General features: G+C 41.0%; 1 protein-coding gene across 1 annotated transcript in view; it reads left to right on the forward strand.

The window, feature by feature from the left end:
• LOC130549042 (interferon-induced GTP-binding protein Mx-like) overlaps positions 1–18,133 on the forward strand; it is a 105,480-nt gene that overhangs the window by 67,632 nt on the left and 19,715 nt on the right. Inside the window, exons 6-7 of the mRNA XM_057326178.1 lie at positions 11,914–12,112; positions 12,381–12,459. Of these exons, the coding sequence (XP_057182161.1) occupies positions 11,914–12,112; positions 12,381–12,459 (278 nt within the window). The remainder of the gene's footprint in view (positions 1–11,913; positions 12,113–12,380; positions 12,460–18,133) is intronic.

Below are 18,133 nucleotides of genomic sequence, written 5' to 3' on the forward strand. Positions count from 1 at the left end.
TACTTTAGATTTAATACTGTCTTATGGTATAAATGTAGACGACGTTAAAATCCTTCGGCAGAGTGAAGACATTTCGGATCATTATCTGGTATTATGTTTGCTTCACTGGCCTAAGGCTGCAAATCAAACTCCTTGTTACAAATATGGTAGAACAATTACTTCAACTACCAAAGATGCGTTTTTTCGATAATCTGCCTGAATTGTCTCAAATCTCTAGCATGAGAAATAATGTTGAAGATCTTGACATTACCATTGAAAATTTTAACTCCACCTTCTCGGAAACACTAGACACAGTTGCTCCTCTGCGTTTAAAGAAGATTAAAAATGGCAGCCCCACACCGTGGTATAATGAACACACTCAGGCTCTAAAGAAAGCGGCCCGAAAAATGGAGCGCAACTTTAAGAAAACTAAATTAAGAGGTATTTCGTACAGCATGGAAGGATAGTATTCGAAAATACAGGAAAGCCCTAAAAACGTCTAGATCCGCGTACTTTTCATCACTAATAGAAGAAAACCAGCAGAACCCTAGGTTTTTATTTAACACAGTGGCTAAATTAACAAAAAACAAGTCAGCGACTTCAGATTCTGGATATCAGCATAACAGTGATGAATTTATGAACTGTTTCACAAGTAAAATCCAAGATATTAGAGAAAAAATTATAACAATGCAACCAGGTGTGAAACCCGCTGAACAAACTAACTACAGCGCCCTTAAGGAGAAATTGCAATTATTTTCTACCGTAGATCACGATGAGCTGTCTAAAATCATTAGATCATCTAAATCAACAACATGCATACTAGACCCTATACCTACAAATCTACTGAAAGAGATGCTCCCAGAAATTATAGATCCTCTTCTTGGTATTATTAACTCATCTCTGACATTAGGACATGTGCCTAAAGCATATAAGGTGGCTGTTATAAGGCCCCTTGTCAAAAAAAACCCAACTCGACCTTAGAGAACTAGGGAACTACAGGCTTATATCGCATCTACCTTTCATATCTAAAGTTCTGGAAAAAGTAGTTTCAACTCAATTATGCTCCTTCCTCCAAAGGAATGACATCAATGAAGAATTCCAGTCTGGATTTAGAGCACATTACAGTACAGAGACTGCTTTGATCAGAGTAACACATGATCTGCTTTTAGCGTCTGACCGAGGTTGTATCTCGTTATTGGTGCTGCTAGACCTTAGTGCTGCATTCGATACCATTGACCACAGCACACTCCTACATAGACTCGAAAATTATGTCGGCATTAAGGGAATAGCTTTGAAATGGTTTAAATCTTATTTATCCGACCGTTTTCAATTTGTAGCAATAAACAATGAGGTGTCACGCAAATCGCAAGTCCAGTACGGTGTACCACAGGGCTCAGTCTTAGGGCCTCTGCTCTTCGCATTATACATGCTACCTCTAGGAGATATAATAAAGCGACACGGAGTTAGCTTTCACTGTTATGCTGATGATACTCAACTTTATATTTCCTCGAAGCCTCATGAAACACAGCAGTTCCATCGAAGTATGTGCATGTATCGATAAAACTGGATAGTAACTAGAGCTTTTATGTCTGAATTGGCGAGTGAATCAGACATGTCTTCTTTTGTGATTTCCGTAAGCTACTCTTCTTTAATCCTTTTACCAGGGACGAATTGCTTAACATTAAGCAATGCCCTTCTATCAATCTTTTCCCTAATTTTGAAAATTCAGACGTCTTACTGGACATTTTACTCGGAGGAGCGGCAGCTCTGTACAAACGCTCTAAAAGACGCAAGCTCAATAACTCAACTCAACTCAACTTTATTTATATAGCGCTTTTACAATTTTCATTGTTACAAAGCAGCTGTACAGGAGACACATTGACTACAAGCAAAACAATCAAAGTTGTACCTGCAAAAACAAGAAAAGGTTGAAAACACAGAAAACAGACACAACACAAACACCCACACACACAACACGCACCAACACACACAGACACAGAGACAGCACACACACACACACACACAACACACACACACACACGTACGTACACGGACAAGTACGCACACACGCTCAGTGAGAGCACACATTTAGGATAAAGGAGAGAGAAGCACAGGTCAAATATAACAGACTATAAATTCCTATATGCAATATTAATTAAGTAAAACTTTAAAGATTCTAAAGCAGCCCCCCCGGTCAGGCAGATAGTGCAAAAACAGTATGCAAACGGTGGCAGGAACCCAAAACTCTAATCGAGAAAAAAAACCTCAGGAGAACCCAGGCCCAACCAGGGGATTCCAGTTCCCCTCTGGCAAAAGCTGCTGCCTCTGCACAAGCTCCAGAGAACTTGCACAACAAGGCTAAATAAAATAAATAAACTTAATAATAAAATAAATTATAGTTTAAGATTATCATTAATAATCTAATAGCATTTGAATTTTGTGGTGAAGACATGTCAAGAGACCGCGTCCTTCTTTATCCAGCTCTATCATCTCAGCTCTTGTCAGGTCCCCACTTCCCATTCTCCGCTCTACCATCAGGTCAGGCCATGAACTGCATCCTGCTCGCTGTGGTAACCTTGGAACAATGAGACAAGACTGGCTGAGAGTAGAGTACTGTTCTGTACTCTTTGATGCAACAAGTACATCAGTTGTGTTTTTGGTTCCGGTTGATCTAACTAATGCAGCCTAAACCCTCAGAAGATTTATATTATGGAAGAGTAGTGTATGCAAGATTAAAAAGATGCGTCTTTAGTCTAGATTTAAACTGACAGAGTGTGTCTGCCTCCCGGGCAGTGCAGGGAAGACTATTCCAAAGTTTAGGCGCTAGATAGGAAAAGGATCTACCACCTGCACTTGATTTTGAAATTCTAGGTATTACCAACTGACAGGACGCCTGAGAGCGTAATGCACGTGAAGGACTGTAATACAAAAGGAGTTCATTCAAGTACTGAGGAGCTAAACCATGTAAGGCTTTATAGGTAATAAGCAAGATTTTAAAGTTAACGCGATGCTTTATAGGTAACCAGTGCAAGGTTGACAGAACCGGGCTAATATGTTCATACTTTTTTGTACGTGTAAGAACTCGAGCTGCCGCGTTTTGGACCAATTGGAGTTTTTGTAATAAGCCTGCAGGGCAACCACCTAACAGTGCATTACAGTAATCTAGTCTTGATGTCATGAATGCATGAATTAACTTCTCTGCATCTGAGATTGACAGCATATGACGTAGTTTAGATATATTCTTAAATGGAAAAACGCAATTTTACAGGTGTTGGCGACGTGGCTCTCAAATGACAGATTACTATCGAATAGAACGCCAAGATTCTTTGCTGACGACGAGGGTTTTATGGAACATCCGTCAATAGTTAAACAGTATTCTTGGTTGTTACTTATATGCAGTTTTCGGTCCAATAAGTAACACTTCCGTTTTGTCCGAGTTCAGTAATAAAAAGTTGTTACTCATCCAGTTTTTTATATCGACTATGCATTCCATTATTCGATGGAACTGCTGTGTTTCATGAGGCTTCGAGGAAATATAAAGTTGAGTATCATCAGCATAACAGTGAAAGCTAACTCGCGAAGCGGGGAAAGCGAGCGGGTGCGCTCGTCAGACTCCGACGACGCGGATTTAGGACCCCGCTGCCGAGTATACACCTGGCGAATGTCCGCTCCCTTACCAACAAAACGGACGAAATACTCTTACTCACCAGGACAAACAAAGATTTTTCCAACTCCGCTGCGCTGTGTTTCACAGAAACATGGCTCAATGACACCATACCGGACAGCGCGTTACATCTGCCGGGTTTTCAGCTGTTCAGAGCGGATCGCATTGCCGAGTCAACAGGGAAGACACGTGGTGGTGGATTATGTTTTTATATAAACGAAGGTTGGTGCAGAGATATAACAACACTGAAGAAGATGTGCTTTTCGTACTTAGAAGCGTTCTCTATCAACTGCAAACCTTTTTATTCGCCACGCGAGTTTTCCTCATTTATTCTCGTGAATGTTTACATTCCTCCACATGCTTGTGCGAGCGCGGCGCTGCAACAGCTGGCGGATTACATCACTGACACGGAGCAGCAACACCCGGATTCTCTTATTATTATTATTGGGGACTTTAACAGAGCAAACCTCTCCCGTGAGCTGCCAAAATACAGGCAGCATATCACATGCCCCACCAGAGACAGCAACATTCTGGATCACTGTTACACCACAATACGGGATGCATACCACTCTGTTCCCAGAGCAGCTCTGGGTCTCTCTGATCATTGCCTGGTTCATCTTCTTCCGACCTACAGACAGAAGCTTAAATCTGCCAAGCCTGTAGCAAGAACAGCAAAGAGATGGAGCAGCGAAACAGAGCGGGCCTTACAAGCCTGTTTCGACTGCACGGATTGGAGTGTCTTTGAAGCTGCAGCCACTGATCTGGATGAGTTAACTGACACAGTGACATCCTACATCAGCTTCTGTGAGGACATGTGTATTCCCACCAGGACTCGCTTAACATACAACAATGACAAACCATGGTTTACAATGAAACTGAGACAGCTTCGTCAGGCCAAAGAAGATGCTTACAGAAGTGGGGACAAAGTCTTGTATAATCAGGCCAAAAACACACTGACAAAGGAGATAAGAGCAGCTAAGAGAAGCTACTCTGAAAAGCTGAAGAACCAGTTTTCAGCCAACGACCCTGCATCGTGTGGAAAGGCCTGAAAGACATTACCAACTACAAGCCATCATCCCCTCAGTCTATGGGTAATCAACGACTGGCTGACGACCTGAACGACTTCTATTGTCGTTTTGAAATGCAGAGTCTCACCCTTCACACCCGCCCTGACCCTATCTCTGCTATACCATTAACACCTCCTCTTGACATTCAACCTGCACTTAAGATCTGCGAAGAGGATGTTTGCCAGCTTTTCCGCAAACAAAAGATCAGAAAAGCACCAGGCCCAGACAATGTCTCACCCTCCTGCCTGAAAGTCTGTGCGGAGCAGCTGTCGCCCATCTTCACTAATATTTTTAACAGATCTTTGGAGCAGTGTGAAGTCCCTTCATGCTTCAAACGCTCCACCATCATCCCTGTACAGAAGAAACCCAAAATATCTGGACTTAATGACTACAGGCCTGTTGCTTTAACATCTGTGGTCATGAAGTCATTTGAGAGACTTGTACTGGCCCACCTGAAGGACATCACCAGACCACTTCTTGATCCCCTCCAGTTTGCTTACCGAGCAAACAGGTCTGTGGACGATGCAGTAAACATGGGACTGCATTACATCCTACAACACCTAGACAGACCAGGGACTTACGTCAGGATCCTGTTTGTAGACTTCAGCTCGGCCTTCAACACCATAATCCCAGACCTCCTCCTGCCCAAGCTTACCCAGCTCTCTGTGCCAACCTCTACCTGTCAGTGGATTATTAACTTCCTGTCGAACAGGCAGCAGCTAGTGAGGTTGGGAAAATTTAAATCCAGCACATGTACCATCAGCACCGGAGCTCCTCAAGGATGTGTTCTTTCTCCACTGCTATATTCACTCTACACAAACGAATGCACCTCTACAGACCCTTCTGTCAAACTCCTGAAGTTTGCAGATGACACCACAGTCATTGGCCTTATTCAAGAGGTGATGAATCTGCCTACAGAAAGGAGGTTGCTCAGCTGGCTGCCTGGTGTAGTCAAAACAACCTAGAGCTGAATGCATTCAAGACAGTGGAGATGATAGTGGATTTCAGAAGGAACCCTCCATCACTTCCTCCCCTCACCATCCTGGACAGCACTGTGGATACTGTGGAGTCATTCAGGTTCCTGGGCTCCACCATCTCTCAGGACCTGAAGTGGGAGTCCCACATAGACTCCATTGTAAAGAAGGCCCAGCAGAGGTTATACTTCCTCCGTCAATTGAGGAAGTTCAACCTACCACAGGAGCTACTGACCCAGTTCTACTCAGTGGTCATCGAATCTGTTCTGTGCACTTCAATTACTGTTTGGTATGGCTCGGCCACCAAATCAGACCTACGAAGACTACAACGGACAGTTCGTAGTGCTGAGAAAATTATTGGTGCTCCTCTGCCCACACTTCAGGACCTGTACGATTCCAGAGTGAAAAACAGGGCAAGAAAAATCATCATTGACTCCACACACCCAGCACACAAACTCTTTGATCTGCTGCCCTCTGGCCGGCGCTTTAGAGCACCAAACACCAGGACTTCCAGACACAGAAGCAGCTTCTTCCCCCAGGCAATCTCCCTCCTAAACAGATAACTGCTCCTTAAGAGCAATATTCCACTTCCACTACTCCTATAGTGTGCACTATAGTTTTGTCCGAGTTCAGTAATAAAAAGTTGTTACTCATCCAGTTTTTTATATCGACTATGCATTCCATTATTCGATGGAACTGCTGTGTTTCATGAGGCTTCGAGGAAATATAAAGTTGAGTATCATCAGCATAACAGTGAAAGCTAACTCCGTGTCGCTTTATTATATCTCCTAGAGGTAGCATGTATAATGCGAAGAGCAGAGGCCCTAAGACTGAGCCCTGTGGTACACCGTACTGGACTTGCGATTTGCGTGACACCTCATTGTTTATTGCTACAAATTGAAAACGGTCGGATAAATAAGATTTAAACCATTTCAAAGCTATTCCCTTAATGCCGACATAATTTTCGAGTCTATGTAGGAGTGTGCTGTGGTCAATGGTATCGAATGCAGCACTAAGGTCTAGCAGCACCAATAACGAGATACAACCTCGGTCAGACGCTAAAAGCAGATCATGTGTTACTCTGATCAAAGCAGTCTCTGTACTGTAATGTGCTCTAAATCCAGACTGGAATTCTTCATTGATGTCATTCCTTTGGAGGAAGGAGCATAATTGAGTTGAAACTACTTTTTCCAGAACTTTAGATATGAAAGGTAGATGCGATATAAGCCTGTAGTTCCCTAGTTCTCTAAGGTCGAGTTGGGTTTTTTTTGACAAGGGGCCTTATAACAGCCACCTTATATGCTTTAGGCACATGTCCTAATGTCAGAGATGAGTTAATAATACCAAGAAGAGGATCTATAATTTCTGGGAGCATCTCTTTCAGTAGATTTGTAGGTATAGGGTCTAGTATGCATGTTGTTGATTTAGATGATCTAATGATTTTAGACAGCTCATCGTGATCTACGGTAGAAAATAATTGCAATTTCTCCTTAAGGGCGCTGTAGTTAGTTTGTTCAGCGGGTTTCACACCTGGTTGCATTGTTATAATTTTTTCTCTAATATCTTGGATTTTACTTGTGAAACAGTTCATAAATTCATCACTGTTATGCTGATATCCAGAATCTGAAGTCGCTGACTTGTTTTTTGTTAATTTAGCCACTGTGTTAAATAAAAACCTAGGGTTCTGCTGGTTTTCTTCTATTAGTGATGAAAAGTACGCGGATCTAGACGTTTTTAGGGCTTTCCTGTATTTTCGAATACTATCCTTCCATGCTGTACGAAATACCTCTTAATTTAGTTTTCTTAAAGTTGCGCTCCATTTTTCGGGCCGCTTTCTTTAGAGCCTGAGTGTGTTCATTATACCACGGTGTGGGGCTGCCATTTTTAATCTTCTTTAAACGCAGAGGAGCAACTGTGTCTAGTGTTTCCGAGAAGGTGGAGTTAAAATTTTCAATGGTAATGTCAAGATCTTCAACATTATTTCTCATGCTAGAGATTTGAGACAATTCAGGCAGATTATCGAAAAAACGCATCTTTGGTAGTTGAAGTAATTGTTCTACCATATTTGTAACAAGGAGTTTGATTTGCAGCCTTAGGCCAGTGAAGCAAACATAATACCAGATAATGATCCGAAATGTCTTCACTCTGCCGAAGGATTTTAACGTCGTCTACATTTATACCATAAGACAGTATTAAATCTAAAGTATGATTACGAAGGTGAGTGGGTCCTGACACATGTTGACTAATGCCCATGGAGTTAAGAGTGTCTTTGAAAGCCATTCCTAAGGCATCTGTATCGTTATCTACATGGATGTTAAAGTCACCCACGACAAGGACTCTATCTGTGGCCAGTACTAGTTCTGATAAGAACCCACCAAATTCTTTAATAAAATCTGTGTGGTGCCCTGGAGGCCTATATACAATAGCTTGAATACATTTTAAAAATGTTTTGTCCTTAGTATTAGGTGTTGATACATGAAGTACCATGACTTCAAAAGAATTGTATTTAGAGTTAGACTTCTGGGAGATGCTAAAAGAATTATTGTAAAGTGCAGTGACACCTCCCCCTCTGTCTTTTAGATGAGGCTCGTGTTTATAATAATAATCTTGGGGGACAGATTCATTTAAAGTAATATAATCATCTGGTTTTAGCCATGTTTCTGTCAAACAGAGCATGTCTTGTTACGGTCTTGGTCTGGTCTAGGTATTTTTTGCACATTGGTTGTTTTGTGGTTTGTCGAGCATGTGGATAGCCGGTGGCTGATTCCGTGCTCGGTGTCTGCGTGTCTCCCCCCGCCCCGTGTCTCCTTAGACTTCCCTGCACTGGTGAATTTCCACTCCACACTCACACGCCTGCTGCCTCATTTCTCATTTAGCATTCGTTCCCAGTAATTGCCCCACACCTGACTGTTCTTACATCTCGTTATGTTTTCTCCTTATATTCCCTTTGTGTCTCTCGTCTGTTGTCTGACCGTTGTTTTCGTAACCTGTTCAGACTGACCCAGACGTTGCCGCGGCACGTCTGATGAAGTTCTCTATCCTAGTCATAGTCACAGTTTTGTCTTGTTCTATTTTCTGCTCACCTTGTCTGTTGCCTCGGTACCTCCTTGTCGTCTGATAGCTCCCGTGGGCGTCCAGTGCAGCTACGACCGTCGACTGCCAGTGGTTTCCCGGAGGATTGGTTATCCTGAGTCTCGTTAGAATTCACTTCCAGATCTCCTACACGGCACCCGGGCTGGGTGAGGAAGCCCTGCTCTCACACCAACTCGTCACTGCTGGGTTCCTATCCTTGGTCCTGGCCACTGTGCCCTACTCCCTCTGGGATCTTCTCTACTCACCACCGCGAGCTGACACGCTCGCGGCTGGGCCGCTACTGCAGCATCCACGAACTGTACCACCTCTTACCACCGCGGGCTGAAACGCTCGCGGTTGGGTTAATTATCCTTGTCTGCTGTGCCTTTAATAAAGTTTGGTTTACAGCATCTGGGCCGTCTCTGTGCTTCAATTATGACAATGTCTATTTTATGATCTGTTATCATATCGTTAACAAAAAGTGCTTTATTAGAGAGAGATCTAATATTTAGCAATCCGAGTCGTAACAGTTGATTATCTGTATTTTGTTCATGTTTGATTTGTTTAACGTTTATTAAATTACTTTCAAGAGGTTTACGCATTATTTTATGTTTGCTAATCCAGGGGACAGACACAGTCTCTATTTTATGATGTTTGGGAGAAGGGATTATTACATGTTGTACATTTTGTGTATTCTGCGACGTGAGACGGCAAGCAGACAGTTGGTTAAGCCATACTGTCTGCTCCCTGACCTGGGCCCCAGCGAGTCAAGCTTTAGCATTATTAAGACTTTGTGCCATATTTCTAGACAGGAGGGAAGCCCCCTCCCAGGAGGGATGGAGACCATCTCGTTTCAATAGGTCAGGTCTGCCCTCAAAACCCTTCCAGTTATTTATAAAAACTATATCATTCTGCAGGCACCACTCAGACAACCAGCCATTTAGTGATGATAATCTGCTATAAATCTCATCAGCATGATAAGCAGTGAGGGGGCCAGAGAATATTACAGTGTCTGACATCGTGCTTGCGAGCTCACACACCTCTTTAATATTATCTTTGGTCATCTCCGATTGACAGAGTCGAACATCATTTGTGCCGACGTGAAAAAAAATCTTACTGAATTTACGATTAGCCTTAGCCAGCACATTTAAATTTGACTTGATGTCAGGCGCTCTGGCTCCCGGTAAACATTGGACTATGGTGGCTGGTGCCTCTATGTTAACGTTCCGAACAATAGAATCACTGATAACTAGGGCACTTTCAGCAGGTTTCTCAGTCGGTGCGTCACTGAGAGGGGCAAACCTGTTCGAGACTGTAATCGGAAACGGTTGAGTGATGTTTTGTCCTCAGACAATGTCGTCTCACAGTCACGAAGTTTCCCAGCTGCGGGGGATTTTCAACCGGAAACCGAGCTGTGTGCGCTAATGTTGCTCGCATCCAAAGTGTTTCCTACAGTCCTTACACTCTTGCTATCCTCAAATAAAGATTGGATTCGCAACTCTAATTCTAAAATCTTCTCTGTCAGCCTAACTGTTTCCCTGCATTTATCGCAAATAAAACCCTCGCAGCTGACAGAGAAGGCTAAGCTAAACATATGACATGAGGTGCAAGTAACAATAATAGGAATAGAAGCCATATAACTCACCAGGTTTGAAGAGCAATTCCGACTTAACAAGGTTGCTCGATGAATCGTAGTATATACGTAGCCGTCGGCAGTGATGCAAACAGGAACCAGAAACCCATCATCATTACAGGAACCGGAAACTAATCATTATTAAAAAAATAACGAGCTCAAAAAGGTGATCACTTTTGCTTTTTTTGGGCTGATTTATGCTAACCTGCTTTGACCAACTGTGATCTCATTACTAGTGTTGTGGATGTGACTTGTGCCATATCATCACCATTAATACCTATGAAACTAATGATTCAATTACTACTAGAGCACAAAATAGTTTAGTAGAGTACAAAATTTAACAAAGATCTGGTCGATTTATTTTGCTCTCAAAATGCCGCCCTCAATAGGCCAAAAAATGTGAGTCTTATTTGTTTTCTTATTATGAAGTAGGATTTTTATTATGATGAATTTGGTTGAATTTGGTATGTTAAGCTATGTTTTTGTATACCATAATTGCATAAAACTATGGTTTTGTGGGTTATAATTATGCCCCCAATTTTTTAGTCATTCTGTGATCCATACACACACCTCCAGTTTAAGAAACGTCTGTCTGAGAAGCTCAAAAACGTTACTAGTTGTTACTAGTTAGTTTCAAGGGAAATAATGTTTAAATAATGTTCTTTTTTGTTTGACAAAAACCCTGCGTATGTGTCTACTCTCTCAACCCCGCAAAAAGAAAGTTCAGGCTCAGGATTTTTTTGCTTTAACCCCTGTACTCACACGATACCGATGGGTATTCGGTCAATCACAATGCGCATGGCAACTGGCCAATCAGAGCACACCGTGCATTTCAGAACAAGGAGCTTTGTAAAAATCGAGGCGTTTCAGAAAGGCAGGGCAGAGAGCAGAAAAAGTAATGTACAGTATGTGAAAGATAATGTGTTTTTTGAACCATAAACAGCATAAATACACTGTATTACACCAAGTACACACAATAATGTTCATTTCAGCCATGTCACATGACCCCTTTAAAAATCGTGTTTATGCACGGTTAGTAAAAAAATGTTGTCTGAAAATTCTTTTTTTTTCATGCTTGCCTTAGATATGCTGGGAGTAAAATACCATTTCATACCATTTAATGTAACAAGTACATCAGAATAAATGGGAAGTGTTTCCCATTCGAGTTGATCTAACTAGTGCAGCCGAACAATCGTGTAAGGGATTTGGAGTGTAGAACAATCATAAGTAGGCGATGTTGAATAGATGAGTTTCTCATCTAGATTTAAACTGACAGAGTGTGTCTGCCTCTCGTACAATACAAGGAAGACTGTTCCACATAGGTAGGAAAGGTAGGAAAAGAGGTCTGCCTCCCGCAGTTGATTTTGAATTTCTGGGCATTATCAACTCGCCAGAATTCTGAGACCACAGTGAGCGTGAGCGAATGTTATTTTACTAGTGCTCACTTAATACAAACTAAATTCCTACTTATCTATTAACTTTTAACAAAAATTACACAATGACTTCCTTTTTTATTTATTACAGCGGTTTTGACCAAGCCAGACCTAATGGACAAGGGAACGGAGCATAACATTCTGAACATCATCCGGAACAAAGTTATCCCTCTCAGCAAAGGTTACATCTTGGTGAAATGCAGAGGTCAAAAACAGATTGATGAAAACATTTCTCTGGAGATGGCAACTCAGATGGAGGCAGAGTTTTTCAAAAATCATGAGGTTTTCAGGTAATAATCTGACAATAAAGTTTACATTTCTGCTTAAAATAATTTCGGCCATGATAATTGAATTCAGGAATATATTAATTTGATGTTAACCACACCTGTATCAGTAGATCTTAATGCATGGATTGGTGATTACTGAACTAGTAAATGAATTGTTTTCTACGGTTTTTATCATTTCCAATGTCAATTTACATTTTTTATAAAATTTGTAAATTATCATTCTTCACCGGACTGGACTGAATAACATAAGATACACTATCTCGTTTTACAGTTGCCTCATGAATGAGGACAAAGCTACAGTTAAATGTCTTGCAACCAAGTTGTCCCAATGTCTTGTTGATCATATCAAAGTAAGTCTGTCTTTAAATAACCTCCTCAGTTATTATTACAGTGTTTACAAGGCAGCAATGTTGGAGGACTTTGCAGGCAAGTTTTTATAATGTCTGCCAAATTTTCAATGGAAAAGCAAAGTTCATTTGCAACTGAATTTACTCTGATTACATGCTATGACACCACCATATTTGGAATAACAATTTCCCATATCCTATTTAATTTCACTGAAGCCACATCCACATGAAGCCAGAGCTTTCCCTATCCAATCCTTTTTTGACTTTTAATTCGGCAAACATGGTGTCGTCTCAAGAAATATCTGCTGACTCATAAACATTACAAAGGTTAGACACCGAGCATGCGGCACACCTCCTTGTCCAGGCCCTGGTAATCTCAAAGTTGGACTACTGCAACGCTCTCCTTTCTGGTCTTCTTGCAAAGGCTATAAACCACTCCAGCTGGTTCAGAACGCAGCAGCACGCCTCATCTTCCAACAGCCCAAAAGGGCTCATGTGACGGCCCTTTTCATCTCTCCACTGGCTACTGGTTGAAGCCCGTATCAGATTCAAGTCACTAATGCTTGCCTACACGACTATCACTAGATCTGCACCGGCATACTTTCACACCCTCCTACACTCCTACAGCCCATCAAGACACCCCATTCACAGAAGAGATGGTTTTAAGTAGTTTTTTTTTAATGTTGTGAGAGATGTGGTTGACCGGACTGAGTTAGGAAGAATGTTCCACCAGGAAGGAGTTGTGAAGCAGAATGATCGGGAAAGCGATTTACTGCCCTTTTGAGAAGGCAATATAAGACGCCGCTGGTTTGCTGAATGCAGTGATCTTGATGGGGTGTAGGAGGGTGTGAAAGTATGTCGGTGAAGATCCAGTGATATTCCTGTAGGCAAGCATTAGTGACTTGAATCTGAACATTTATATACAGAAACATTAATAGCATCACATTATACAATGTCATCTATATGATGCTTTAATTAGGATTTTGCAAAGATGAAGATGTGCTGCAAGACTACGAAAGGGTATCGTAGATTTGGTATTAAGTCAAGTCAAGTCAACTTCATTTATATAGCGCTTTTACAATTTTCATTGCTGCAAAGCAGCTGTACTAGAAACATTGACTATAAGCATAACATATACAGTAAGGTTATTCCAGTAAAAACAAAAAAGGTGAAAACATAAAAGACAGACACACACACAACAATTCAAACACACCCACATGCAAAACACTCCACACATACAGGACACGCGCACACTTGTGCACACACACACACACACACACACACACACACACACACACACACACACACACACACACACACACACAGAAGCACTCTTCTGTGAATATTAATTAAGTAAAACTTTAAAACACTTATTCTATAGTCTATAGTCTATAGCAGTCCCCCTGGCCAGGCAAAAGTGCAAAACAGTATGCAAACGGTGGCAACGGAGAAACCCAAAACTCCAATGGAGAGAAAAAAACCTCAGGAGAACCCAGGCCCAACCAGGGGATTCCAGTTCCCCTCTGGCAAAAGCTGCAGCCTCTGCACAAGCTCGACAGTGCTTGCACAACAAGGCTAAATAAAAATAATAAACTTAGTAATAAGGTAAATATAGATTTAAGATTATCATTAATAATCTAATAGCAGTTGAAATTTGTAGTGAAGACAGGTCTAGTCGCCGCGTTCTTTATCCAGCTCTATCATCTCAGCTCTTGTCAGGTCCCCACTTCCCATTCTCCACTCTACCATCAGGTCTGGGCATGAACTGCATCCTGCACGCTGTAGTAACCTTGGAACAATGAGACAAGACTAGCTGAGAGTACTGGTTGTTACGTATGGCGGATTTCGGTCCAATAAGTAAAACTTCTGTTTTGTCCGAGTTCAGTAATAAAAAGTTGTTACTCATCCAGTTTTTTATATCGACTATGCATTCCATTATTCGATGGAACTGCTGTTACATGAGGCTTCGAGGAAATATAAAGTTGAGTATCATCAGAATAACAGTGAAAGCTAACTCCGTGTCGCTTTATTATATCTCCTAGAGGTAGCATGTATAATGTGAAGAGCAGAGGCCCTAAGACTGAGCCCTGTGGTACACTTTACGGGACTTGTGATTTGCGTGACACCTCATTGTTTATTGCTACAAATTGAAAACGGTCGGATAAATAAGATTTAAACCATTTCAAAGCTATTCCCTTAATGCCGACATAATTTTCGAGTCTATGTAGGAGTGTGCTGTGGTCAATGGTATCGAATGCAGCACTAAGGTCTAGCTGCACCAATAACGCGATACAACCTCGGTCAGACGCTAAAAGCAGATCATGTGTTACTCTGATCAAAGCAGTCTCTGTACTGTGACATGCTCTAAATCCAGACTGGAATTCTTCATTGATGTCATTCTTTTGGAGGAAGGAACATAATTGAGTTGAAACTACTTTTTCCAGAACTTTAGATATGAAAGGTAGATTCGGTATAGGTCTGAAGTTAACTAGTTCTCTAGGGTCAAGTTGGGTTTTTTGACAAGGGGCCTTATAACAGCCACCTTATATGCTTTTAGGCACATGTCCTAATGTCACAGATGAGTTAATAATACTAAGATTAGGATCTATAATTTCCGGGAGCATCTATTTCAGTAGATTTGTAGGTATAGGGTCTAGCATGCATGTTGTTGATTTAGATGATCTAATAATTTTAGATAGTTCATCGTGATCTAGGGTATAAAATAATAGCAATTTCTCCTTAGGGGCGCTGTAGTTTTTTTTTTCAGCGGATTTCACTTCTGGTTGGATAGTTATAATTTTTTCTCTAATATTTTCGATTTTTTTATATTTTATTTGTGAGGTAGTTCATAAATTTATCACTGCTATGTTGATATCCAGAATCAGAAGTCACTGACTATTTATTTTTTGTTAATTTAGCCACTGTGTTACCTAGGGTTGTGCTGGTTTTCTTCTATTAATGATGAAAAGTAGGCGGATCTAGACATTTTAGGGCTTTCCTGTATTTTCGAGAACTATCCTTCCATGCTGTACGAAATACCTCTAATTTAGTTTTCTTAAAGTTGCGCTCTATTTTTTAGGCCGCTTTCTTTAGAGCCTGAGTGTGTTCATTATACCATGGTGTTGGGCTGCCATTTTTAATCTTCTTTAAAGCGGCAACGAGCAGTTTTGTTGTATGGTTCCCCCATGTGGTTGATAAGCGCAATTGTCTGTTATAAATGTCGTAAATATTGCCGCTGTATAAGCTTCCATGTGGGCAGCGCAATACACATGAATTTGTTGACTAGGCAGAATCCGCTGTTACATCATGTCACTTCATAAACTGTGCACGTACTAAAGCACTCTTTTGGCTCCCGCGGGTTATACTACTGGGCTATACTAATAGTTCAAACTAGATTCTGAGGTAGCAGCTGGTTGTTAGCCATTAGCGCAAAGCGTGCTAGCTACATAGCAGCTAACTTCCTAACGTTAGCTACATAACACATTTGCAGTCACCCAAAACACAGCGCATGGACGTGAATGTGTTTATTAACCAACGCAAATCATTTTCTGTAGTTATACTTTCAGAAACACACTCGCGACCAGGCGTTGTGCTTTATGTAATCGGTGCAATCTATACCTTACAGTCAACTCGCTATGGGAATAATGCCTAGCACAGTAACTATAGATACCGATAACATTAGTCTACGTGCATGAACTAAGGAATCAGCAACTTTTGACCATAAAACATTTATTGTGGTTTGGTAGTCATCATTTACAAGCATAACACTAAATTCGTGATGAGCAGAGGTGGGTAGAGTAGCCAAAATCTTTACTCAAGTAAAAGTACAAGTAACTAGAGAAATTGTTACTCAAGTAAAAGTAAAAGTCACTATTTTAAAAATTACTTGAGTAAAAGTAAAAAGTATGCAATGAAAAAACTACTCAAGTAGCTAGTTACTTAGTTACTTTGTATCTGATTATAGAGGCCTACTACATAAAATTAATATTAACGCCAATATTTTAATATTACATTTTAATCAATATATTTAATTATCATAAGCAGATATCTTTGCAATATACTAGAGAGACTAAAGAATAGACAAACACAGAAGAGACAAGCATTTCTGTAAATTTCATCTGGTCCTGATGTCAATGTAGTTTACACAACTTATTTAGAATAATAGACCATGTCAACCTAAAACATGAACTAAACTCATCAAGCATTTCCTAAGATGATCTAGAACATCTGCAGTGCACTCTTAAATGAAATACACATTTTTGAACAAAGCTCATGTTTTCTCGTGTTGTGTCACGTGTGTGTTGTGAAACGCTCTTACTTGTAAACAAACAGTAAAAAGTGAACCACACGCCCATCAACAAGTTTTCTTCCTTGTAAATGTAGCGCATTACTACCCACCTCTGGTGATGAGGCACGATAATGCTACGTAAGCTATTGAGACCCGGCAACATTACATTATCTCTAGTCTACCTTACAGTTATAAATTGTGAACCAGTAACGTTAGTGCGCCAATAAACAACCTGAGCACAGCCAAATTACTAATAAGCTCAAAAGTACAGGACAGTAAGAAAAAATGTACATAACGTAAGTCTTTCAACTCCAGTAGCAGGAAGGCTAACGTTAGGTCTCCATCCGTTTTGCAAACCGTTGCCTCTTGCAGCTCATGTCGCCGAGTGTAAGTCCGTCAGATATTGATTCGTGTCCGATCACTCTCTCTCTTCCCCTCTTTGTTTTATTTGCTGGCTCTGCCATGGTGATGGTTTGGAGACTTGCATTGAACTAGATCGTTTCGTCTTATTGTTAGCTGTTGGCTAACTTCTCCCAGGCTACGACTAAAATGTGACATATGCCGTAAAGCAGGGGATAGGCGGGGCTTGTACCGACCAGAACACCAAAGTTACAAGTACAATTTCAGCCGATAGGAGGCTGCTTAGGTAGTAACGGCAGTAAAATTCGTCCAGTTAAAAGTTGTTCTACCACTAAAATAATTTTAGAGACATTATTTTAAGGTCAAAAAGTTACTCATTGCCGCTTTAAGCGCAGAGGAGCAACTGTGTCTAGCGTTTCCGAGAAAGTGTAATAAAACATTTCAATGGTAATGTCAAGATCTTCAACGTTATTTTTCATGCTAGAGATTTGAGACCATTCAGGCAGATTATCGAGAAACGCACCTTTGGTAGTTTAAGTTATTATTCTACCATATTTGTAACAAGGAGTTTGATGTGCAGCCGTAGGCCAGTGAAGCAAACATAATACCAGAAAATGATCCGAAATGTCTTCACTCTGCAGAAGGATTTTAACGTCGTCCACATTTTTACCGTAAGACAGTATTAAATCTAAAGTATGATTACGAAGGTGAGTGGGTCCTGACACATGTTGACTAAAGCCCATGGAGTTAAGAGTGTCTTTGAAAGCCATTCCTAAGGCATCTGTAACGTTATCTACGTGGATGTTAAAGTCACCAACGACAAGGCCTCTATCTGCGGCCAGTACTAGTTCTGTAAAGAACCCACCAAATTCTTTCATAAAATTTGTGTGGTGCCCTGGAAACCTATATACAATTGCCAGAATTTGCCTTGCCTTGCCTTGCCGGTGTTTAATTTATTTTTGCCCCCTCGTGGGAGGTGTTTCTTTCATTCCAGTTTAGTTGTGTCTTGTTTTCCCCATCGTGGGTTTT

The sequence above is a fragment of the Triplophysa rosa genome, linkage group LG25 (assembly GCF_024868665.1).
Source record: "Triplophysa rosa linkage group LG25, Trosa_1v2, whole genome shotgun sequence".
Taxonomy (NCBI): Eukaryota; Metazoa; Chordata; class Actinopteri; order Cypriniformes; family Nemacheilidae; genus Triplophysa; species Triplophysa rosa.